General features: G+C 37.7%; 2 protein-coding genes across 2 annotated transcripts; one reads left to right on the top strand and one right to left on the bottom strand.

The window, feature by feature from the left end:
* Positions 1-14,115: 14,115 nt before the first annotated feature.
* LOC140036125 (uncharacterized) lies at positions 14,116-17,688 on the top strand. Its single transcript, XM_072077410.1, has 5 exons — positions 14,116-14,119; positions 14,343-14,455; positions 14,872-14,924; positions 16,055-16,178; positions 17,467-17,688. Exons 1-5 carry the CDS (start codon positions 14,116-14,118, stop codon positions 17,686-17,688), a joined length of 516 nt encoding a protein of 171 aa, XP_071933511.1.
* A 2,820-nt stretch (positions 17,689-20,508) lies between these two features.
* Positions 20,509-22,032, bottom strand: LOC140036730 (uncharacterized). Its single transcript, XM_072079241.1, has 3 exons — positions 21,872-22,032; positions 21,650-21,737; positions 20,509-21,503 (listed from the first exon to the last, which is right to left on the bottom strand). The coding sequence occupies exons 1-3, from the start codon at positions 21,961-21,963 to the stop codon at positions 20,703-20,705; spliced, it is 981 nt and encodes a 326-aa protein (XP_071935342.1). The 5' UTR covers positions 21,964-22,032; the 3' UTR covers positions 20,509-20,702.
* Positions 22,033-25,530: the final 3,498 nt, after the last annotated feature.

Here is a 25,530-nt window from a genome sequence, read left to right as displayed (position 1 = left end):
CGAGCATCAACTCGGTCAAGCTCAAGGGTCAGGAGTCAGGGGTCAATGGGGTCGATTGGGTTCGATCGGGGTTGAACCGGATGACGTCATAAATAAAAATTATTTAAAAATTAAAATATTATATGTAAAATACTTAAGAGCATTTTAATATTAATAAATGTATATTCATAGATATTTAATGTTTCAAATATATATAATAAGAAAATACAAAGAAATTAGAATGATCAAGTAGCAATTTATATTATTAAATGGACATTAACAAGTTTAGAATTAAAATTATGGATTTGATTGAAAAATAACACCAAACTTTAGGACAACATTTATAAAGTATGAAATATTTGAGATATACTAATAATTTCTAACAACCTAGGAGGCAAAACATAATATTGAAATGCTTTGAGCTTTTCAAAAAAAAAAAGCTTGACATCAAACCGGTTCATCCGGTTTGCCAGTCAAACCCGATTTTTTGCCAGGTTTGACCGAGTTTTTATACACCCGATTTTTTAGAGTAACTCGGACTGGACACTTGGCAGGTTACCAGTTCGACTGGTCAGTCCGGTCTGAGTTTAAAACACAGATTCAGTGGCCCTTCTCCTCCAATAAATTCGGTCCTACTTTTTGGTGGCTGAGGCAAGGGATGAGTGTATATACCTAAAAGAAATAGCGTGAGACCAAATCTAGAATTAAAAAGACAGTATTAGGACATTTTTGAAGTTGAGTGTTAATCTTTTGCCAATCACTGCGAAATAGTACTCAAGCTTGGTTGCATTTACTAACTTGATTCATTCTTTTTTCAAAGAAAAATGTATTGGTATGCTAGTGTTTATCTCCAATATCACTCAGTTTTAGCGTTAATAAGAACTCAATTGAAAAAGAATAAGTAATGAGTTAAAAGCTACTCCTTAATAAAAGTGAAAAAAGTGTCAACTTGACAGACCACAACTGTAGCGATAAGTAGAGGATATGTAATTAATATGTTGTTGTAGATCCGTCTCCTTCCCAACTGTAAATAAGTATGAATGGGGATGATTAATCTCAAAAAGTGGAGCCAGATCGTCAGAATTAAATAGCTTGTGATGATATGCAATGGTAGAACTGCTAATAGTTTTTGCCTTTTCTTCTATCTTCTATTCTTCTTTGGTACTTTGTGCTTGCTAGTTTTTCCTAGGGGGGAGGTGCATGCGTGACGATTGAGGTCTCAAACATTAGTGACAGTTTTATTGTAAATATTGCTAATGCAGGATGTCACTACTTTTACTTCGCCAGCATAAATCAGTTCGATTTAACCACGCATATGAAGAGTACGTTTAATTACACGGTCAAGAAATGTTAACTATTGGACATTTCGCATGAGGATACAAGGACCTCACCTTTTTTACTAGAAGCAAGGGGGATGATGTTAGGGTAACTTGGCAAGATTTATCACTAACATGCATAGCGCCATTAGGTCAAGAATACTCTCCTTTTGTGACTTGAATCGAAGGTACAGAATGAAATTATGGCAATTGTCAACTGAGTGTATATTTGGTTCAAGTTATATAACACATGCTGCTGTTTTGGGAAGGGAGTAGAAAAAAAGAGAGATAGAGAGAAGGAGAAGAGAAAGAATAAGAAGAAGAGGAAGAGGCAGAGGAGGAGGAGGAGGAGGAGGAAAAAGAAGTGAATGTGAAATTTCAATAATACGAAAAAAGAGTGAGTCAAAATATGCGTTTCAAGCTTTAATTATCCCGAATGAGATGGGGAAAGTATAAGAAAATTAAAACTAAGTACCTAACCAACGTCTTGGGATTTTCCTCAATTTCAGTTTCGTTGTGTTTTCATGTCAATGGAGCTGCAGATTATTAATTACATCTAAGTGCTGTCTCTAACATGACAAAATTAAGCTTTCAGACAACTGCATCTTTCTAAATTATCTATCTAGGATCGCATTAGAGAAAAAGATTTCGAAGGTAACAATTTTTTTTAAACCTGAAAGATACCCTGTTGTATAAGAAATTAGCAGGGGAACAAATATTTTTCTTCTTTTTCTTTTCGTATTCTCCTGGAGGAGGGATATAACTGCGCAATTGATGAATTACGAATTTCCTGGCTATGAACTCAATGATATAGAAATCAAATTGTGGTTCTTCTACGATTTTTCTTACTCATCATGATTCACGAGAGACTATAAGTGAATCATAATTGATTAATGTCAAAAAACTGGCTTACATTTGCAACCTTACCTTCGATTATTAAAATGCTAATCTTTTTCGATGCATTTCACCCTTCACGTAAACTACATTATTTAACTCGTGTAATTTTTTTTTGACTTCTAAGTAAAAATCATGATTAATTTGCGACCTCAAAAACTGATTGATCCCAGTTCGGGAACAGGCGAAATGCCTAGAGGCAGCATATGGTTTTGGCTTATTCATGTAACTACGTAATTACCAATCTTGACAGAAAGAATGAACTTGTCTGATTTTAAATTCGTTTGCCAGCGTTCTACAATTTTTTTTTCTAATCTTTTGATTCCGAGAAATATTCTTAGGGGGATTCCTTTTCATTATAGGATATTTCAGAAGCCGTGAAACTGTTAGGGTATCAGGCCAATTATTTGAAAAGAAAAAGACCAACAATTTAATAGAAAATAATATCTAGTACGAACGATGAGCAACACACAAGAATTAACGTGGTTCGGCTTAATCACCAAGCCTACGTCCACGGAGAGAAAAAACTTGTTCTTACTATGAGAGGAAAAACACTACAAGATCACAACTTGATTCCCAAACCCCAACTCTTGTATAATCCTCTCACCCACTAAGAACTCTCTCACTCCTTTCTTGTGTATCTTTGTAGTATGTCAACCTACCTATTTATAAAGAACATTACTGTCAAAAAATCAAATAACAATTGTAAATCATAGGTGATAGGTGATAGGTGATATTTGGAATAATATTTCAAATAATATTGGCCTTTCTGTCAAATTAGGAGACATAGCTGAAATAATTGTTTGGACCATGAAATAATCCTATTCAGCGTGGGCCAGGTGAGAATTGCTGACGAGGACATTTTGCTCACGACTAGGGAGGAATTCCGGCTGCCACGTGAGATGACCCGAATGAACTTTCAGCTATTCTCTCGTGAAGCAACCCGCTGTGAACTTCGATTGTATCGTTTATAAAGGCTGGGATTCCTAAAATTTGCGTTCTTACCGAATAGTCCTGCAGGGAGAAATAAACACTAACGTGGGATTGTACCATAAAGTAATCTGAGATGTCTCCAAATTTGCAAGCTGAACATGGCTATCTGTTATTGCACATGACTTCTGGAATTTGCTTATAATTGCCTATTTAAGTTGTCCGAACAGGAGCTTTATTCCAGAAGCTTCATTTTAGTTTATATGTTTTGTAAACAGGAGCTTTATTGCAATTTAAGTTCTGTAAACAGGAGCTTTATTCCAAATGAATGTGTTTATAAATGCCAATTTAAGTCCTCAATTCTCAACTGAAAATTTCATTAATTGCAAAGAGGAGCTTCACAAGAGATAGGAAGACTTGCATAGTACTTGTACTAATTATCACCATGTGATTACAAAGAGTTAAAAGTAGCACGCATTCAATAGTTTATTTCCACAGAGGGCCTTGTTATTGAAGTTTTCCATACAGACGTACCCTCACATCGTCTAATACCACTGTGGGTATTAGATTTTTTTATTCTCACTCACCTAATGTCTCCGCCTTCGTGATGCGGCATGCATTTGATTAGCCATTTCATCTCTCATTCCCTTCCATTCTTCTATTTCTTGCGGGGACCTCAATGGTTGAATTTGTGGATACGGAAGAGCTCCACATTCGCCTTCGAATTGCATGTCCTCTTGCTCGTACATCATGAAGTGATCATCCGAAGGCTGAGTTTCCCTAAGAAAATTGTGAAGTGCACAACATGCAATAACGACATTGATTTGCGTTTGCATATATGAATATGGAACCGGACCCCTTAAATAGGCAAATCGTTGTTTCAGGACACCAAAGGATCGTTCAATTACATTACGAAGTTGGGAGTGACGAGTATTAAATAGCTCTTTCGGCCCTTGTCCTCGACCACGTCCTTGTCCAACTCTTACGTTACGTCCTCCCTTGAACGGTGCTAAAAAATCCGGCACCATCTTATAAGCTGCGTCAACGAGATAGAACTTGCCTATGTTCAAGAAAAGAAGTTTAGTACCCAACTATTGAGCAAATAATTCTCCGCTTAAAAAAAAAATGTTTGTCACTTAGGGAGTCAAACCCGATTATATATGTTGAATTTTGCCATCTTATTTTTAATAGCCAAATTATGAATAACCTTGGGAGGGAAATGGAAAATCGGTGTGCATTCTCATTGCATGTTCTAACACCCGTGCATCATGTGCGCTGCCTTCCCATCCGGCATAGACATAAATGAACCGCATATCATGGTCACATACAGCTAACACGTTCTGGCTTTGAGTCCCATGCCTATTTGTGTAGGCCATCTGCTCGTGTGCCGGAACTGTAGCTGGGATATGTGTGCCGTCCAAAGCACCTATACAATCCTGCAATGAAATGTCAAAGTTTCATCAAATGAATGTTAAATCCAGTAGGTTCCAAAAGAGGTAACCAATAAATTAGTTGGGACACCACTATTAAGAAGATGCCTTGAATCATCATAGCATCTGATGTGGGGTTGCACCAAGAGGAACTAATGGGAGTTTCTTCTTTTGAGTCCTCGCTTTACCTCAATCAATGGAAAATGCTGAAACATGGGTTTGAATGATGAATTTACTTGAAATTTGCAAGACTCTTTTTCCAGACTTAGCATTTGCCCTAAAAATGACGTTGGATATTTCCAAAAATATCCTTTGCTTTCGACAAGAAAAAAAGTTATACGACAAGAAAAAAATTTCCCTACCTTGAACCAAGGATAATACTTGGTGCTATATCTTATTTTTGGATGCACTTCGTCATTTTGTTTTGGTTTAATAATTCTTTGTGCAAAACGACATAACCCCAACAGCACTTCTGCTACATTTCTATGGATGGTTTCCGTTGAAATCTTTCGGCTACAACACGAGTTCGCGTGCTATCGCTTAGCATAACTAAAGTCATGGCTAGCGATTCCTCGATCGAGACATGCTTGTGTGGATTCTGAGGTACGTAGTTATTGCCTACTAGAACTTCACAAAGCCGCAAAAAATTATCTACAGTGATTCGGCAATTCTCCAAAATACGTAGTGGGTGACCTGTTATTAGTTCTTGAACCCACTTCCAACCAGGCATGTCAGAATTGCGGCAAGGTATTTTTATTAGAGACCCATCGTAACGTTCTGCTTCCGGTGAAAAAAGAAGCATCGCTACAGCATTGAGAATAATCTCTTCATCTTCTTCAGAGCGTGAGGCAGAAGAGGAGGAAGCGAAGTACGGATTGAAGTTTGCCATGAATGGGAAATAGCTAGAAGCCTGCAATGGTAAAATAAAGTAATTGTTAATTAAATGGAGAGTGAAGTCTTAAAAGTAGCAGGACTGTGGTGCTAGAGCATATGAATGAAAGATGAAACCAAGGGGCGGACGGTGGGAGGGGGAGCGTCTCTCCAGGACAAAGCTTTATGGTAGCTGTAGTAGCAGAAGTTGGAAGTTTGATGGGGAAGGCAAAAGCTGATGGAGCCAATCCTTATGTGGTTTCGGTGCCGATGGTCGTCAATGCTTCTGCATTTATGAAGAAAAGGTAGAAAATAACAAAGAAGACAAATTCCCAAGGTTTTGCCGTTGATGTTGAGAACTAAAGGTGGCGTGAATATATGGACTAGTAGGCTATATATATATATGGGGTTGAGTTAGCTGATGTTGGGGAATTTGGAATGAATTGGTTTAATCCACTAAAACGGTGCCGTAACGTTGTACTAGTTTCACATGTCGAACAGAGAAAAAGATACTTAATCTGTTCATGCATGTACAAAATATATGGGCTAGTGTTAGGTTATATATATAGGGTTGAGTTAGCTGACGTTGAGGAATTTTATAGGATGCCTGCATCCACTTTTCACGGTGCTGTGACGTTGTCCTAGAGAAAGAGATGCCTAAGCTGTTCATGCATGTGCCTTTCTTGGATTCCCCTGTATATTTGCTCTAACTATTTCCTTCTGCGAAAATCATTTCAGGCATGTTAGTGGGATTCGCTACATTTCTGTGATTTGAGACAACGGTTGTCTTTATTACTGCATATACATGCATGAGGTAAAATCATCCTAATATCGAATGGCCAACGGACGTGAGAACCTCTCATGCTATTTTATAATTCGACAAACGTAGGACTATGTGTGTAGTAGGACCCAAGGCATCTACTTTTTTTATTTTGGATTTTGTGTGTATAGATGTTGAGATAGCACGCGTGACTTTAGTACCCAAGCATGATCTGGTGTCCTTGCATGAAGCAACCTCTTTTTCTTTGCTTTGTTTAACTCTTTTTCAAATTGATTTTCCTTTGTTAAAAACGGCCAAATGGAACAAGCAAATCAAATTTCCTTGATCAAAGAAACAAACAAGGGCCTGTCGTATTCACCTTTCAAACTGCCTCGATTTTCAAATGCAGTAAAAGGAAATCACCCCATTTAATAAAAAATTCAGACCCTACAGAGAAGATGCCATGCCTTAGCCTGTTAACCCTCTTCCCCATAACCTCCATATGCATGATGATTGGATGTGTATGTATTATGATTGATTTTAAGCTGCTAACAACAGTTAAGAAAAAGGGGCATCTCATACATCCTGAATATAAGACAAGTACTTAAGGTACAACACCTGGGAGCAGTCAATCGAAATGACACAAATGGCCACTTAAATATTCTGGTGGTAAAAGATGAGCATAAAAATTTCACCACTTGTTACAGCAACATATAATCAAATTACACAGGGAAACAAGCTATCCGGAATTAGCAATTACAGAGAAACAACAGCACTAAATCAGAGTAACAGTTAGGCCCTTGAGGTCCCCTCCTTCACGACGATATTTGGTACGATGAACAACTCAATCCATGCCATCTGCTCACTCTTATCCAAGCTAAGAAATAAAGCCCGAAATTCCTTGTCCAACAATTCTTTCAAGAGATACATGCGTACAGTTTTCTCCAACTTCAGCGCGAGAACTGCTTGTTTGGCAACCTCAATTGAATACTGCTCCTGCGCTTCTCTCTCGCTACAAACAATTGAGGAATATCTATTGAAGTTGCTCAATGCCTCTTGGTAGTTCTCCGCACCCGACCTTCGGGACTTGGTTCCTCTTGAGCCCTCTTTTGAGTCCGAACTGTGTGGAGCACTGCCCAACGGTCGCTTGCCGGGATTTCTCATACTTGGGCTGCCATCATCATCCGAAGTTCCCTTAGAATCTGCTGGGTTAATGACAGAACTAGAAGCAACTCCTTTGCCTTTGAGGATCGAATCACCCCTACGTCTACGGGCACGAGGAGGCACAAATTGGGGTGGGTGTTGGGCCGAAGATTGAGCACGGGTGCCTGTGGCATGTTTGCCGTCCATCACCTCATCCCATAGAATCATCAAATCAGCACTATTTGGGTGCTGGAAGTCTGTATAGCTTTTGTCCAGCTATTAGGCACACAAGAAAGAAAAGACAGTTTATTAGAATGCCTTCACACACTGCACTCTTAACATAAGCAAACAGCAGTCCACAAACACCTAAAGAAAATTAAACTATGTAGTGGTTCCCAAGCACAGAGGATTGTAGAAAAGCCCATAGTATGACAGATCACTCGAAGGATAAGACCATAGTACGACAAACGGCGTAGTATTTCGAACCACATACACACTCTCCACAATTGCTCAGTGTTAATGACACAAGAACCATTAAGACAGGACCAGCAACCTTAATCTGATATGAACAAAATCACGAACTGTTTAACACTTCAACTGGATTTTGTGTGTATGCAAGTAAGGCATTTCAGCTCTTTCAAAGCATAAAGGAACAAATTTAAGCAGCAAATATAGTGGAATCTAGAGCTCGAACAACATACGTTGTACAAATATGCCCATTGCTCTTTTCCGGCTAAAAAGCATCTGCGTTCCTCATCCCATCCTATCCCGGTCTCTGGCTTGGCAGAATCACCTCGTAGGTGTGTGAAAAGTCTCCACTTATCGACCACACGATAGAACTTGGACTGGGATTGAGCTCCAGTGCAAATAACCCCCACTTCTTGAGTCAAATAGGCAGCCATTGCAGTGTGGTTTGCGAAAGTAGTCCGAGTTGCCTCCCACGTTCCATCCTTATGCCATTCAACATACGTTCGGATGTATAGCTCAGTTTCCCAGTCTTCCCAGTGCTTCTTTTCAGACATCTATGATTAAAAACAAGAAAAGGAAACTCAATAGCAGGTTTCGATGCAAAATAAAGAGGAAACAACAACGTAGCTGTTATTTTCAGTATTCAGGGCAGGCGAGAATTTATGGGCATACCTCAAAATAGTTGATTAGGCTTTCTTCAAAGTCGTTTGAGTCGCAACAAGACTGTGCACTGACCGAACTAGTCAAACTTGAGAGGGATTCTAGGGAAATAAGGAACGGAACAAGCATTTAAGAAGAGTTAACTACAGAGCTTCTAAACGGAAGATAAATACAGTTAAGGATGGTTAAGTCACAATGCATGGCTTACCTGGACTTGAACTTAATTTTATCCTTTTTGCAGTTGGCATTAACACGTCCGTTTGAGTTGAATTTCCACTACCTTTGTAGTTTCAGCTCTGAAAAAATTGTGACATATATCATAATTCGAAGGAAAATAAGCAAGCTGCCTGACAGAAACACGTGAAGATGGTCAAACAAGAATAGAACATGATCTCAAGGCAGAACAAACAGGAACAGTAGATCAAACAATTTTCTGGGATTCTAGTGCTGAACTAAGGTTTATAATTGAAAACAAGCAATTAATCAATTCTATACAGTAAGGTCTATGTTATAGTTGTTCAAATTTCCTGGGAACCTGTTGTAGTTATATAAAGTTAAGACGCCCAACCCACTAATCCGGAACCTCATCACCAAAGGAGTGCAAAGTCATCCAGTTTTTTTCGTATACTTTTACACCTTATATATAAGTAATGAATGCTCATCGATACAACATATAGTTATGTATTGTGTTATTGAATCTGAATATGTTGAAAAAAAACCACTTGAACACCAAAGAATGCATAGAATGCATGGCCTTCAGAATTGGCTTTTAAATCCTAAAGAATGGACTGGATTTTATACCACTTTACTTTCAAGCTGAACATCTGATACAACATGGATGTACATTTTGCTTCCTGGACATTGGATAGAAGACAACTCAATACCACTTGTTATGTATCTGGTAAAATTTCAATGCCATGAATCACTTGATAACTCTACCCTTTAGCTCTTACCCATATTGAAAGGCCACAAAGTTTGGTTACCATACAAATCTGTAGGCCACACAGAGGATCCTTTTAACCCAGAAGTGCTGACTTGTCCAATTCAATTCTAGGTTGAGTTCTTCCAACCATTTTCAGCTTTTTATTGAAAAGAATCACATGAATGGGGCATCTATGATAAAATCAAGAAAGAGTAAACGCAACTTTAGCAACCTCCAGTTTAGTACCCATAAAACCACTTGAAGACAAGACAGCTGCTTTGACAAAACTCAAAGAAATCAAAGTCTCAGAGCCTATCAATATATAAGAAAACAGCTTGGCGTGATGAAAGTACAAGCAACGAAACTCGATATATCAGGTGTACATTCTTAAACCTAATGACTGAAGAAATGCCTACACTGGAATAAAGCACTCTCCTACTTGGATAAGAGCCTTCAATGGATTCCTCCAACTACCAGATACAAACAAAGCCTCGATGGGGTGAAGGATTATTTTGGCAGCCTTTAATTTTTGGGCAACCACGATAACAGTAAAATCGTTCACAAGGATGCAAAAAACGTGTTTATTTTACCATCTTATTGTATGGCAAGGTATAAATTCAGAAAGCCAGTTTATGCTAAAATTATATCCTGCAGTATTTAAAGTTGTTATGTATTGTCTACAGTTGACTGGTCTATATCTAGAGCACAATCAGGTGAGGAAAGACTTCACAATGCAACATTCTCATAGATCAAACCATTCTGTATTGAACAAATGAAGAGGCAAAACAACAATTTATTGAACAGCATGCACATTATGTTTTTGAAAATGAGTATCAGGCCACGCAAGCCACCTCACAAAGCCTAACACCTTCAAGGCATTTGCAGGAATATTTGCTTAGGCCTTATAGGGAGGACTAATTGCAAGAATATTGAACAAGGCAAACGAGTAGGGGTGCTTATAATCAGTCACTGAACTTGAAAAATATGCGACCCAGAAGATAATTTGAAAGAAATGCACCAACGAACAAATCGACAAAACCCTAGAACAGTCTAATTAAAATTCATCAGAAACGAGCTCCATCAACAGAAAAATTTTAATTACAACATGCAATAACCTGTCCAGACTTCCAAATAGAAAGACACCTCAAACAGAAATTGCACTCGGTAAGGAGGATGCGTTCTTACCGAATTCAATTTCTCACAGCTCCTTTCCAAACAGGACTTCATGCACACTATGTGCTCAGGCTCGAATGCCGCTGATGATCCGAAAAAAATAGCTGAAGATTGAGGTGATTTGCAAGCCGCAACCCGGCACCAGCTTTATTGCACCAACACGGTAGCTGCAGCTCGGTTTTCGTGAGAAAAGTACGTTTACACAGAGGTACTGTATCGCGTTAGCGAGCTTTCAAACCCGTGATTCAGAAAGTTACTTGCCCACTATCAGCCAGATTGTCAGCTTGCGAATCGAATCCAAGTGATGAATTTGCGAGCTATCTGGCCGTGGGAAAAGATAAAGGCAGGCCTGTCTGATAACTATCGGAAGGGAGAAGACAGTGAGCTATGAAATGGAGGAGCAAAGCTAAGAGAATAAATTCTGTGCAGGTTTGAAAGCTTTAATCGCAGCTTTACCTTTACTCTTCTCCTTCAATAGCCTCAACGGTAAAAAATGCACAGTGTTCTCAGAATTCCCGTCTTTTGCATACTGAAGAGAACGTGCGTGGGCCAGCAAGGGGTCCCAAGGAATTTCCACGTAGATGCACGCTTCAGCACCAGCGTTGAAAAGAGGACTCTACGTCTGAGCAGAAGTCATGCGAGAGAACCTCAATTATTTGCATTATTTGAAGTAGTATCCAAACACTTTTATGTACCATTATTTGAAATAACCCAAATAATGGCCTATCCAAACACCTCCAATCAATATTATTTCATAAACTCATATAGAGTAGGAAATAGCATTTAATTCCTGCTAAATAGGGCTTTACTTGACTACTACTTCAAATAACTAAATCCAATTAGGAAACTAGTTACTTCCCACACCAAATAAGAATCATAACTAAAAGAAATTAAGCCAATTTCCTAACAAATCTCCACCTTGGCGAATATTTCTTTTAGCAAACACAGCAAATCATCCAAAAAACTCCATTTGCCTTTTCCCACCAAGTACTTTGGTGCCTAACTACACACTCGAATCAATACGGTTTTGTTTTCAATTGATTCAATCGGCAAATGAACGTGTGTAGCTAACTGAGTCCAACATCTAGTTGACTCGCGAGAGGGGCCTCAATTCACCCTCTCCCATAGCAGAATTTTTCTCTCACAACCATTTGTAATTTGAGAGCATTCCTGGATCTCCTTCCGCACCCAATCCATTGAGTTATTCAAATGGTGCAAATTACCATACTTCTTCCCCATCAACAAAACCGTCTCGTCATGTGTGATTTTCAAGACTCCACCTACAGCGGAAAAATAGTAACTCTCGGAGTCTAACTGGCTCAAAGAAATTAGATTCTTTCGTAACTTTGGGACATAAGCCACACCACCCAAAGAACGAATCTCTCCATTCAACATTTTGATTTTCACCACTCCAACACCTTTGATTTGACAAGTAGATCCATCATCTAAGGATATAAAACCTGCATTCATTCTTTGGAGAGTATCAAAATAGTCTAACCTGGAACAAACATGTGAAACACATCCAGAATCTAAAATCCAATCATCACGAGAAGAAGTATTATTACCTTTGGAGATTGTGAGAATATCTCCACCCGATGCATATCCAATAACATTATTATAGTCATTCTCATCATTTTTCTTTCGATGAGGGCAATATCTTTTGATATGGCCAAACTCATGACAACCAAAACACTGGATTCCACCCTTTCTCTTGGCCTTTGAACCACCTGTCTTAAATTTACCGTCAAATTATTTTTCTCTTTTATTCTCACCTCGAGCAATTAAAGCAGCTTCTTGTGTCATATCTTGGTTTGTCTTCCTTTGTTTTTTATGATCCAACAAAGAAGACTGCACATTCTCGAACTCCAAAGTGTCCTTCCCATATAACAGGGTCGTTACGACACTTTTGTAAGAATCAGAGACTGAGGTAAGAAGTAAAAGGGTCTTATCTTCTTCCTCAATATCCACGCCAACCTTTTGGAGTTGATCCAAAATTCCGTTGAACGTATTCATGTGATCCATGAGACTGCCACCTTCCACCATCTTTAGTGCATAAAGTTGCCGCTTTAGATGCAACTTATTGGATAAGCTTTTAACCAGATAAAGCTTTTCCAATTTTTTCCAGAAGTCTACTGCAGAATCTTCCTCATCTATCACATTATTTATGATGTTGTCTGCCACATAGAGCCGAATCGTGCTCGCACATCTTGCGTCCAACTCCTCAAACTCATCATCATTCATGCTCTCTGGCTTCTTGTTCTTTCCATTCAACACTTTTGCCAAACCTTGTTGAACTAGAACATCCTTCATTCTTCTTTCCCAAAGAGTGAAATTGTAGTTCCATTAAACGGTTGAATTGGAAACTGTATAATTCTAAACCCCATGGTATACAACCACCCACTCAATTTCAAATAATTAACCAAAACCCCAACCTGGCTATGATACCACTTGTTAGGGTATCAGGCCAATTATTTGAAAAGAAAAAGACCAACAATTTAATAGAAAATAATATCTAGCACGAACGATGAGCAACGCACAAGAATTAACGTGGTTCGGCTTAATCACCAAACCTACGTCCACGAAGAGAAAAAATTTGTTCTTACTATGAGAGGAAAAATACCACAAGATTACAACTTGATTCCCAAACCCCAACTTTTGTATAACCCTCTCACCCACTAAGAACTCTCTCACTCCTTTCTTGTGTGTCTTTGTAGTATGCCAACCTACCTATTTATAAAGAACATTACCGCCAAAAAATCCAATAACAATTGAAAATCAATATTATTTCCTAAACTCATATAAAGTAGGAAATAGCATCTAATTCCTGCTAAATAGGATTTTACTTGACTACTACTTCAAGTAACTAAATCCAATTAGGAAACTAGTTACTTCCCACACCAAATAAGAATCTTAACTAAAAGAAATTAAGCCAATTTCCTAACAGAAACAAAAAATCAAGATTCAAGATACGTTTGAGTAAAAAAAGTCTTGTCATACATACTTCCTGTGTACAGCTTAAAAATTCAAACGATGTTTAAAGAAGAAACAGTTTCAACTTTTGACTAATTTTTCTCACCTAGTACAAGTAATAGCACCTCTGCGCTCTCTTACTGTCAGCAATTGCCTGGATAGTGAAATTTAGTGGGTCTCCCTTTCAGAGAGTTGATTTTCAAGCATTGTTGAAAAAAATACAAGAATGACGGCGAGGGTTAATAGCTAGGCGTCAGTTTCTCAGTGTTTCCCTCTCCCCTTTCCCACATCGGTTCAAGAGTGTGAGAGATTCCCCCCTTAAAGTCCTCTGGGCTCCCTTCTAGTCAGCAATTGCCTGAATAGTGGAGTTTAGTGAGTCTCCCTTTCAGTGAGTTGATTTTCAAGCATTGTTGAAAAAAAAAATAGTACAAGTAACAGCACCAAGAGTATAGCGTACTCTAATACTAGAATTATGTAAAGTCTTCTGCTGGTGACATCCTCCATACTTTAGTCTTATGCCACTTCGTGGGAAGTCTCGTCACAGAGGGAATCTACGTTGATGGTATGGAATTTAACTTGACATTACTTTGCCTGTTTGTAATGGGTACTCGTCACAGAGGGGCTATTTTCCATTTTAAACGATGGATCCTTCTAACGAGTGCCGTTGAGTACCCAATAGAAAAATTAGAGTTACGTAAAGGATGAGATCAAGTGATGGACTTATCTAGACAGCATTTATAGAAAATTCGGTACCTCGGTGATATAGCTCATCTAGGTGTTTTCTGTCTCATTTGACTACATTCTTGGTGAGTTCAAGAATGTCGCAGGGACTGTTGCAAAACTTCTGAAAGAGCAGTCCGTAATTGTTGCACATACTGAGAATACATTTGATAGGATCGGAATAAGAAGATTGCTATCCAACAAATTTGAGCTGGATAAGGTTGGTAAAGTAACATTAATATTAATATTGAGATATTTTTACTGCAGCACTTTTTGTGATGTGATGTATGTGAGATAAAAATGTGTATTGAAAATTGTAATAATAATGTAAATAAATATATTTGGACAAATAATCTCTTGCCCAAACACACCAATAATTTCTGCTGGTGGTAAATTAAGAACAGTGGCATCCAACTTATGTTGTCTTCTGTGCACGTTATTAGTGATAACTCTTTTCTAGTGGATTCTAATTTAGCTATGGGCCCGTGCAAATATTGGTATCTTTATCATCTTCGTCTCAAGTTTGTCCAACTTATCTAAGAAGAAATAAATTATATGGCAAGTCTTTTGAAAGTGTTGAAATGATTTCATACATTGTGCTTGGACATTGAGGTGCACCAATTTGTTCCTCAACAGGCTCTGGATACTTCTTTACAAACTATTCCAAGCATGGTTCCCTGTCGCCCATCGTGATCACCTCGCGGTCGTGATTGTTTCACATTCGTCGCAGCGTATGAGTGATATGCCAATTATAGTATATAAAAGTTTTAAAAAACTCTGAAAAAAATTACTAAAAATAGAAACTAGGATAACAAACACAATTATCAAATTAAGTTTACTAAATATCTACATTATCATATATAGTTACTAATTATTTAAATAAAGTAATGCTGCCATTACCATAAACCTATAGCATTAGTAGTAAAAGATTTTAGCATCAAGTGTGTCTTCTAATCCTATTTTATATGACATCAAAAATTAAATATAAGAGTAAAACCATCATATCTTAAATAACACAATAGGAATCCCAATACATAAAGAAAGTAGCAGTGTTTACTTCAATCGAGCAAAAGAAACAAATACCTATCAAATAATGTTATAAAATATAAAGACATAAAGAAGCAAGCATTTTCACCATATTCTCAATAAGCATTTTCACCTACATTGATCAACAGAAGTGCCTAGGTGATTGATCTCAATTTTCTAAAATAAAAAAACAACAATAATAAATGTCACGAAAATATTAAAATTCATAAATTATGTATAACTTTTGAATTCTATCAAATATAGTAAGAACATATTTTTATTCTTTTTACATACCTATCAAATTTGCTTTGGATACTGTTTGTTTTCTTTTCTTAGTCTTGTGCATGCAGAGTTATCATGTTTTGGCTGGGAAAGTGCGTTCATCGGATGAGCACCAGAACTGGTTTAGATTTTCATATACATTTAGGGACTTCCTTGATTGATATGTACGTGAAATGTGATGCATTCATCGGCTGAAGTTGCAGGAATAAAAACTTTCCAGAAGCTCTATGAACGTCCTTTTGCGTGACATTTCATTTTGTTTTGTTTCATGTCACAGGGGTGGGAAAGCTTTAGTATTTAGCTATAGGTTTGTGTCTTGAAATTTTCCTTTCTCTTGTTTCCGATTCATAACAGTAGATATCGCCAAGTTCTCGCCACTATTCGACGATTCTGTATCATATTATTGCATATCGGAGAGTTCTCGGCGATATGTGTCCGACTTGGTTTCAGAGGCGATGCGGGTAACGGTATCATATTGTTAACCCGTTATGACTCGGCCAAGTTGTTGCAGCCGATATGGCAAGCCCTTGATTCCAAGAGATCGCAGTGCAAAATTGTCAAAACAATATCTGCGTGTTGCTCTGGATGTTCTGGTCCCATCATCTGGCTTAGGCCCACTGGGTGCTGTTGATCAGGTAATCGATCAGTCTTTCGAGGTTAGAGTAAATTCTTGAATTATGATGAAAAAAAAAGAGTTTCTACAAGTAAGGCTATTGGTGGAGGCGTTTCTAAAATGAGGTTGTTCGCATTTGTTGAATGCGAACTTACTTAGCTCGCATTCGGCAAATGCGAGCTAGGATACATTTAAAAAAAAAAAAAAAAAAAAGGTACCTCGCATTTCTCTGTCTCTTTCACCTAAACCCAAAAACAGAGCTCCGTTCTTTACGTCAAACATTCGGCATTCAAATCCATAAGCAGAGGGGCAGAAATTGGAACGAAACTTTGCACACCCAGCTCACTCTCTCGTCTTTTGCGTAGCTAGACAGCAGTCCAAGCTTCCAAGAGGAAATTGCCCAAACTCCCTCAATCTCTTTCTTTCTCGTCGGTTGTTGTCCGCCATTGTTGAGCTTCCACCAGACGCCATTTGCACCCCAACCAGCTGCCATTTCTGCCTCAGCAGTCATCCCCAACCAATTTTGTGACCCTTTGCGCTGCACATTTTCTTTTCCCTTCGCAAATGGCTTTCAAATTCGTGGCTGTGCATCTCAAATTGTCTCTGAAGTATGTGGCTTTGTGACTATCCTGTCTGGAACATTCCTTCTCCACAAGACCAAGGACATGGGAGGTGTAAGCAGCACTAGTAACACGCCCGTGCCATCTCCGGTATTCCTGGCATCATGCCAGAATTCTGCGGTCTGAGCTTTGAGATGAGATCGCATTCTGCGGTCTGCGGTCTGAGCACAGTGACCTCGCATTTAAGAGATGCGAGGTAACTGACCTCGCATTTCATAAATGCGAGGTCTGGTTTTCTTTTTTCTTTTTTTTTTTGGATTTCGTTGGAGGAAAATTCAAGAGACTTCGCATTCAGCAAATGCGAGTTGAGAGAGCTCGCATTTGCTGAATGCGAAGATCCCTTGGACAGAACCCCACACTCAAAATGCCCCCTTTGTAGAATTTTTTTAAAATTCATCATAATTTTAGAAATTTCTCTTCGAGGTTAGCTCATTTTTACTACTTATTATGAGATGAGATTTGCCGTTCCAATTGGGAAATCATAGTAAGGGATAATTGAAGAAATAGCTATGTACAAGTTAATCGATTAGCTTTTTGACCTATTTATAGAATCTGTGTTTGGCTTAATGTGTAAAAGGAACAGTCTTCAAGCTTGGTGCAGTTTCACCTCCAACTGGGTACTTTTCAGGCTGATTAGAGGTTCTCCGGTCTTAAGCTCATCTTACCAAACGCTTTAGCTAATCTCTGCAGATCGACAAAATCATAAATGAAGCTTTCAAGAAGTTAGATGCGGATGACAGGAAGTTGGTTAAAGAAGATGAGTTTAAGAAGCTTCTGACTGAAATACTTGGGAGTACCATGCTGCAACTGGAAGGCAATCCAATATCTGTTTCCACCAAAAGGACCACAAACTCTGCCGTGCATGTGCCGCTTGCGTCCTCCTCCACGCTTTTGGAAGCTCCTTCTTCATAATGCTGTTGACAAATATGACCCGTTGAATTATGAAGAAAGCAGGAATAATAGGCCTTGTAACTTTTAACGACTAAAATTGAACACAGATGACTTTTAAGCTACGTAGATGATTTCGTTCTGGATACAGAATATGGATGAGGTGCAAATTTACAATGCCAAAACAAGTTGTTCTTGTTTCCAGGCCTACTACAATATGACAATCTTTCTCTTCAGAGATTTGATGTTCTAGTCCGACCCTATGACCAGAATTGAAATATTCGATCGTCATGAGAAGAAATATTCTAGTAACGGCTCATTATCCAATAAGAAAGAATTTAGAAAATTTGAAGAGCATTTCATTTCATTCCTGTTTTCCTTTCCTTTTCTTTTTTTGGTTGGGTCATTGTCATGCTATTTATTCTTGTTTTGTGTGCGCAGGCCTTTTTGTGTGTGTGTGTGTGTGTGTTGAAAGGCTTTGAACTTTAGAACGGTTGAATGGGCTCTTATGGTGTTATTAAACCAATTTTACCGATTAGGTTAGGGTATGCCGTTATTACACTATATTTACTAGAAGTGGGCAAAAAATCTGTCAACCCATTGATAGTGGACTCCATGCCAATCCATTTCTAAAGATTAGGATAATCTTTTGATCGAATCAAAAGAGGATCGGAATGCTGTTATAAGCTTATATATAGAACCATTAGGCCAAAGGTTCAAGAATCCACAGGTTAAGCTTGGGCACTTGACGTGCCTTGCATATATATATATTTTTTTATTTTTCATTTTTATATGCATACAAAAAATATTATTTTATGAGTTAATTAAATAATTTATTGAGCAAATTACAACCCAAATATGAGAGACTATAACTTGTTTACAATATTCATTTGTAGAGGTCATCAATTCTTTTTTTTGAGAAAAGAGTTTAATCGATGTATAATAAATAAAAGGGATAATGCTTATTACTCCCTCCGTCCCGTTTTGTTAGTCTTGGTTTTTTTTTCACACAGATTAAGAAAGTGTAATTAATTTGGTTGGAAACATAAATTTAGATTAATAATTTCCTAAAATACCCTTATGCTAATCACGAAGAGTGCCAATTAATATCAGTTACAGCTACCGCCAATAGTGCACCCTGATTGTTTCAATTACTGCCAATAGTGCCAATAAATAACAAAGATAGACTTTTCATTTATCTATGTATTGGAAAAGCTCAATGTATTCAATGTAGTGGGTTAGTATTTAATAACAATGTATTAATAACAAGATATTTAATAAGGGTATTTTAGATAATTTGAAAGATTACTACATTCCTTAATGGGAAAGTGAACTACAATTTGGGACAGACGAAAAAGGAAAACAAGACTAATAAAACGGGACGGAGGGAGTATAATTTTGATTGATTTTGGAATCATTTATTTTTTCCCTTTTTCTTTTATTCCTTTGGATGTTTGTTTCAGGGCATCAGAATTCTTTTGAGAAAAATCAAGGGTTAATACCACTTTATCCCCCCAAACTTTGGACGATTATCCACTTCAGTCCCTAAACTTCAAAATGGGACATTTAAGTCCCTAAACTTATAAATACCTCCCACTTATTGTATACCCCCTTCTCTTTTTTATCACAATAGATATTCTATCCCACTCATTGTGCCATTTTCTATCTCATTTTTTATTATATCGTTATTTCTCCTTTATAAATATCATAATTTAATTTTTTATTTTTTTAAAAATTCAATAATTATTAACTGAGTAATATACAAGATCCGTTGCGCCTTTCGATTGTGATTGTGAGTCGACTGTGGTTGATACAAATACAAGGACGCATAGCACAGCTGAATAATTGATGATTAAGCAATCAATTGATGACTTGGCACTTTCGGATTCCCTCAGACGAGGGTAAGACGCAGCTTAAACACGAAGCAATATCGACAAGGAGTTAACGATATAAAGGACCTCAAAAGTGTTTCAACTTTCAACCCGAAAGGCCCTCCGGGCCCCCTGCAATTATGGTGATGGATGGTGAGCTAGAGCAGACGCCAACCGCAACGCTGGACCTTATTTGGAATGTAATTTTTATCCAAAATTTTTTTTTATATTTTTCGTAAATATATTTTTCAATCACCTTTTTATCATATATATATTAAATGTATTGGTTTGTTAAATCGGGGATCTTAAAGCTATTTGGTTAATGTCCCGGTTATTAAAGGGGTTGGGTTTCGTAACATTTAACGAAAATTAGTACGTGTTAAATTTCGAAATTTTTTGAAAGGATAAACTCATGCAAGTTGAAATTCTCAATTTCCAAATACGATAAACTTTGTATTTCTGATTTTCCTAATTGGTAAACTCATAAATGCGATTGTTGAATATATATAAATTCCCAAATTGACTTGCACGTCAAAAAGGCCACTTGGAAGTGTTGATGAATGAGTCGGTCCGATTATTCAGACGGCCTATTCTCATTTGCATGCAGAAGATCTGTGATATTGTATTCTATTCTTGTGGGCCTTGGAACCTTACTGATTTCTTTCTTCTCAACCCGAAAGACGAAAAAGGTGAAGGCAAAATGCAAGGGCGATCGTTAACAAGAAGATGAAATTTAGACATCAGACATGCAACTAATTATTGAGGCGCCAGCGGTCGCGTATTAAAAATTTTGAACTTAATGCTCAACAATTTCGGCAGGCAAAATATCTTTTTAGTTGGGACATGGCATGGCACCATTTACATCCACAGCTCAATCTCTTGGGAACAGCATCAGTTTACACCCGACACCATAGGAAGTTTGACATTCATAATCTGTTCCCTTGGGAACAGCATCCGTTTACACTTGACACGATTGGAAGTAAATACCATACAAGGGTTTACTATCATAGAAGAAATTCTCCATCGAAATACAGAAAGTTTAGCTTGTTAGTACGAATATGATCACCGATCACAGTCACATATATATAGGAAAGTATCATACATCGTCTTCCCCTTTTTAGCTATAGGCTAAGGCAACAACTCCATCCTGGTAAATTTCTACCATGTTTAACGTTCCAGCCTGCTAATAGTCCTTAGGATGCCAAAGAAATCATGCTTGAACCCTTCTGCATGAAAATGATTATTAGGAATGATCAGCGTGTAAACGTAGAATGCAAAACAAGCTACAGCAGGCCCTGCCCAGAATATCCAGTGCTCCTCCCACAGGTGGCCTCCTCTAACAACTGCTGCGCCGAAACACCTAGCAGGGTTCATCCCCGCGCCCGCATAACCCTTAGTAGCAGTGACTGTCGTCGATACAAACACCAGAAGACCCAGCACGATTCCGATGATTGAGAAAACAGGAATCAGGCCAATGGAGTTTCTCTGACGATGGTCGTATGCCATCCAGACTGAAGCGAACAAGAACACGAAGCTACAAAAGACCTCGAGCCAAAACGCCTGGGCAGTCTCCAGGCCTATTATCACTGGCCCTTGGGGACCCGGCGCTATTACGGTGAGGGTGCAACCTCCCAGTGAGAAGGTTCTTTCGATGTTACTGCTAACCACCGCTTTAAGTGCTAGTGCCCCTAGCACGCCGCCCGCACATTGAGCGATGATGTAGATTATGGCGCGCGACATTGAGATAAGCCCGACTAATGCCGCGGAGAATGAGATGATGGGGTTTATGTGGCCTCCAGAAACTGGATGCACGGCTAGTAGAAGAATCGCGATGATAATGGCCACGAGAATTGACAAAATCAGGTTTGGCATTTTCACATCTGTCTCGATGGTTGATATGACTATGGTGTCAATCATGAAGACCAAAACGGCTGAGCCAAGAAGTTCCCCTACAGATGCTCTCCAGACCTGCATCAAAGTTATATATCAACCCAACGTGAAATTTGATCAAGATACGAGCAAAAGAAATAAAGCCTTGTGTTACACAATTCCAATCCGAATGAACGCAGCTTGAACTGCAAAACGGGTCAGTCCGTTGAAAGATTATCACTAACATTTAAGGAGAGAAACTCGTCCAAGCCTAGCCTTTCGCTTATGCTGAAAGATGATTGTTTCTTTTCATCAGCAGTCCACTGTGCTGGTCTGCAAAAAAGTATGTTGCAAATTCGTGCAAGAAGTCAGGAGATTTTCAATAAAACTGACAAAGACTAAAAATGGAGAACAGACAAATTATTTAAGTGCAAGTAGCAGTGGTGGTGAAGTTATGAGATACTTACGCGGGAGCAATAGACATAGGTTGTATTCTATTTCCGGCAGCATGGCTTTCTTCTTCCATGTTAACGTATACATTTCCAGCATCTGCAGCCATCTACTCAATCAGCTATCAGAAATTTGCTTCTAACACATATGTTTCTTTTGCTAGTTTGTAACTTATAATTGAGCCTGTTGCGCTATTTATAGCGACCAAGTCAACTTCTAGCAAAGCCCACTGTCTAATGGCATAGAGGCTATCCATGAGGACTTGCTTTACAAAGCTGTCAATACTCAATATTAATGTCACTTAAAAATAATTGTAGCAAGAAGCGTGGAACATACATTATTCACAAGTGACAGGTGATACAAACCCTACAATTTGATTTCTCGTGCTTGAAGTGGCTCAGAATTTATTTGTCCACGATTCACTAGTGCATTTTAGTTACTTCTCCTCTATGTTTTTCATTAGCGATTATATTTGCTTTACGTCTTTATCTTTTCAGTAATACGGTAACTATAAAGTGGGGAGCATAGAAAATTCAGAAAAGGTGTGCTACAAGCACATGCTTCCTTGACTAAGGAGTATTAGTTGCAGTGATTTTCAGTGCCTGTTATAAACTATTCCAAGAAAAGTCTTGCAAAATAGGATCTGGATACCCATTGATGGGTTCAGCAATAGGTATGGAATTTTTATAATCAATAATAGTATGTATTCCAACTTTCTGTCATCAATGATCCCTTATTTGTCACAATTTGACACATTCAATTGAAGTAGTCTGGCCACAAGTGGGCAATGAGTTTCCAACTTTCAACACACATATGAATAAGGGGGCATGCATTTACTATTGTTGTTTGCTCTTGCACCACTTGACGATTGATCATCTTGGCCGTCATTGGGTTCAATTTGCTTTGGTGATACTTCTATGAACTGATTGTTGTTATAGTTTTAATTCGTCAGGAAAGCATCTTCAAGTTCAGCACACCAAACCTTTCGGAAAAGCGTTCTCCATGGCTAGTTCATATACTTTTGGCTTAGCTAGAACGCTACTCTTGAAAACTGAAAAGGATCAGAATGAGAAAACTCATATGTCTCCCATATACATATAGATCAGAAAGTACTTATTCAGCTGCCCTTCTCCTCCAATAAATTCGGTCCTACTTTTTGGTAGTTGAAAGTTCAAGAATAAAAAAGGACTATATTAACGTGGCTGCACTAATTGGTGATGGTAGCAACAACATAGCAACTGCTTTTTCATACTCATTAACAAACCAGCCATATTTCCCTTTTCGTTGCTGTGCATGGGAATTTGCTTATGCCTTTAACCTCGAACACAGAATGCTTTGACTGTGCGAATACTTTGAGGTCAGGGGTGAGCGTATATACCTGAAAAGACATAACGGGAGACCAAATTTAGAGTTAAAAAGGCAGTATTAAGACAGATGTGAAGTCCAGTGTCAATCTTTTGTCAATCACTGCAAAGTAGTAGTACTCAAGCTAAAACTTGAGAGATTGGTTATACATCGATCAAACATCGGTCATTCGGTTGCATTTGCTAACTTGATTCATTCTTTTTTTGAAGTAAAAAAAGCAGTATGCTAGTGTTTATCTCAAATTACACTCAGTTTCAGCGTTAATTAGAACTCAATTGAAAAAGAACAAGTAATGAGTTAAAAGCTGCTCCTCAATAAAAGTGAAAAAAGTGTCAACTCGACGGACCACAACTGTAGCGATAGGTAGAGCACATGTAATTAATATGTTGTTCCAGGTCAGTATCCTTCCCAACTGCAAATAAGTATGGATGGGGATGATGAACCGCAAAAAGTGGAGCCAGATCGTCAGAATTAAATAGCTTGTGATGATATGCAATGGTGGAACTGCTAATAGTTTTTGCCTTTTCTTCTATCTTCTATGCTTCTTAGGTACTTTGTGCTTGCTAGTTTTTCCTAGGGGAGAGGTGCGTGACGATTGAGGTCTCAAACATTAGTGACAGTTTTATTGTAAATATTGCTAATGCAGGATGTTACCACTTTTACTTCGCCAGTATTAATCAGTTCGATTTAACCAGGCATATGAAAAGTACATTTAATTACACGGTCAAGAAATGTTAACTATTGTGGGTTAGATTCAACCAAAAGGGAGACATAATTAATACTTCTTCTAACCTATTTTGACATTCTTGCTTTCCTTTTTTATTTATTTCAAATTAAATTAAAAAATATAATTAATTTGTAATTTTTCTGAAATATTAATGTACTTTGTTATAAGTTAATATAACCTACTTTATTCAATAATTGCTTGGATTCATGGTTTGAATGATACAAGTTTTTATAATACTAGTGTTGTAATTAATATAAAGCTGTAGTGATTAGTCACACTCTTAATATTAATGTAAAGGCATTTTAAAAAAATAGTTAACTATATTTACTCTTTCAATAAAATTAAATAATTTTTCTTAAACTGCTGTGTAGAAAAAAAAACCAAAACTATTAAAGTGAGAACGAAAGGAATTGGACCACTATACAGTGGTATTAGAAGTCGACGAGATTATACCCATCAATTCAGTAGAAACTGAACTGTTTCAAAAGAAGGAAAAAGAAAAAACACATCATACAGTCTCTTCCACTATGCCAATTAAACCTATCCAGAGTCTCTTCCATTAATTGTAGAATCCAGAAATGAGGAAAAAGGTTAATACGATTCTTAAAATCGTGGAGGGTGCACCCTGTAAAAAAAGCTCCTAGATTTATTGTGAAGGATTAATTTCTGGTTGGTGATGGGTTGTCATCCAATAGTAAAAAAAGTTAGTAGTAATTTAGCACATTAACTACTCGAATTTTTACCAGAAATCAGCAGCCCATTTATTTATTTATTTATTTCACGTCGGCGAGAAAACACTCGATAAATTTAAAAAAGGTTTTCAGAAACAAATCTTAGCAGCTGATGTGGTGGAGATAACGATTGAAATTTATGTTTACATGCGCGGAGCTTTGTCCTTGTTCTCACCCACAATAATACTGGGAGTATTTGGATACAAAACTTATCCCAAATAATATTTCGCTTGCATCATAAACACATTTTCCAACCCATTTTTTATATTCCCAACCACCTTTTTATCTCACATACATCACATCACAAAAAGTGCTACAGTAATTATTCCAAATAATATTTCAAATAATACAGACTAATATAAATTAGCTAGCCTTTCAGACAACTCCATTTCTATATTATCCATTAAGGACTGTATTAGAATATGATTTTAGACAGTAACCATTTTTCAAAGATAAAAAAGTAATTTTAGACTTGGAACGGAACCCCCTCAATTAAAATTATCGCGCAAAATGGAGATTCTTTTTTTTTTTTTTGAGGTAATAGGCTAATAGCTGCACAATACTGACTCTGCCGTACCGTTTCTTCAACATGACGAGCATGTATCAGGAATAAATTTCTCAAAAGTAGTCGAGCACCATTAACTCAAATTGACGTAAAGGTTTCTCCACTTCCAGATGAAACAGTCCGCGATTCCCTTTTTTCTTTTTAATTTAGGTGATCTCAATTTTTTTTTTTTTTTTTTTTGGACATGTAGTTGGCTTGGGCACTCTGCATTTTAATGGAGAAAACTTCCCTCTATTATGCATAGGGGTGTAAACAACCTAATCAATCTGAACACTCTAGTGTTTATAT

The sequence above is a fragment of the Coffea arabica genome, chromosome 2e, assembly GCF_036785885.1.
Source record: "Coffea arabica cultivar ET-39 chromosome 2e, Coffea Arabica ET-39 HiFi, whole genome shotgun sequence".
Classification (NCBI taxonomy): Eukaryota; Viridiplantae; Streptophyta; class Magnoliopsida; order Gentianales; family Rubiaceae; genus Coffea; species Coffea arabica.
This window is presented reverse-complemented; position numbering and strand designations above follow the sequence as displayed.

What these genes read in the sequence shown, in the direction of transcription:
- LOC140036125 (XM_072077410.1), top strand. An exon ending in ATGGTTCCCTGTCGCCCATC is followed by an intron (nt 14,925 to 16,054) that starts GTGATCACCTCG and finishes AAGTTGTTGCAG; the next exon opens with CCGATATGGCAAGCCCTTGA. An exon ending in CACTGGGTGCTGTTGATCAG is followed by an intron (nt 16,179 to 17,466) that starts GTAATCGATCAG and finishes TAATCTCTGCAG; the next exon opens with ATCGACAAAATCATAAATGA.
- LOC140036730 (XM_072079241.1), bottom strand. Translation starts at nt 21,963, where the DNA reads ATGGCTGCAGATGCTGGAAATGTATACGTTAACATGGAAGAAGAAAGC. An exon ending in CCTATGTCTATTGCTCCCGC is followed by an intron (nt 21,738 to 21,871) that starts GTAAGTATCTCA and finishes ACTTTTTTGCAG; the next exon opens with ACCAGCACAGTGGACTGCTG. An exon ending in ACGAGTTTCTCTCCTTAAAT is followed by an intron (nt 21,504 to 21,649) that starts GTTAGTGATAAT and finishes ACTTTGATGCAG; the next exon opens with GTCTGGAGAGCATCTGTAGG.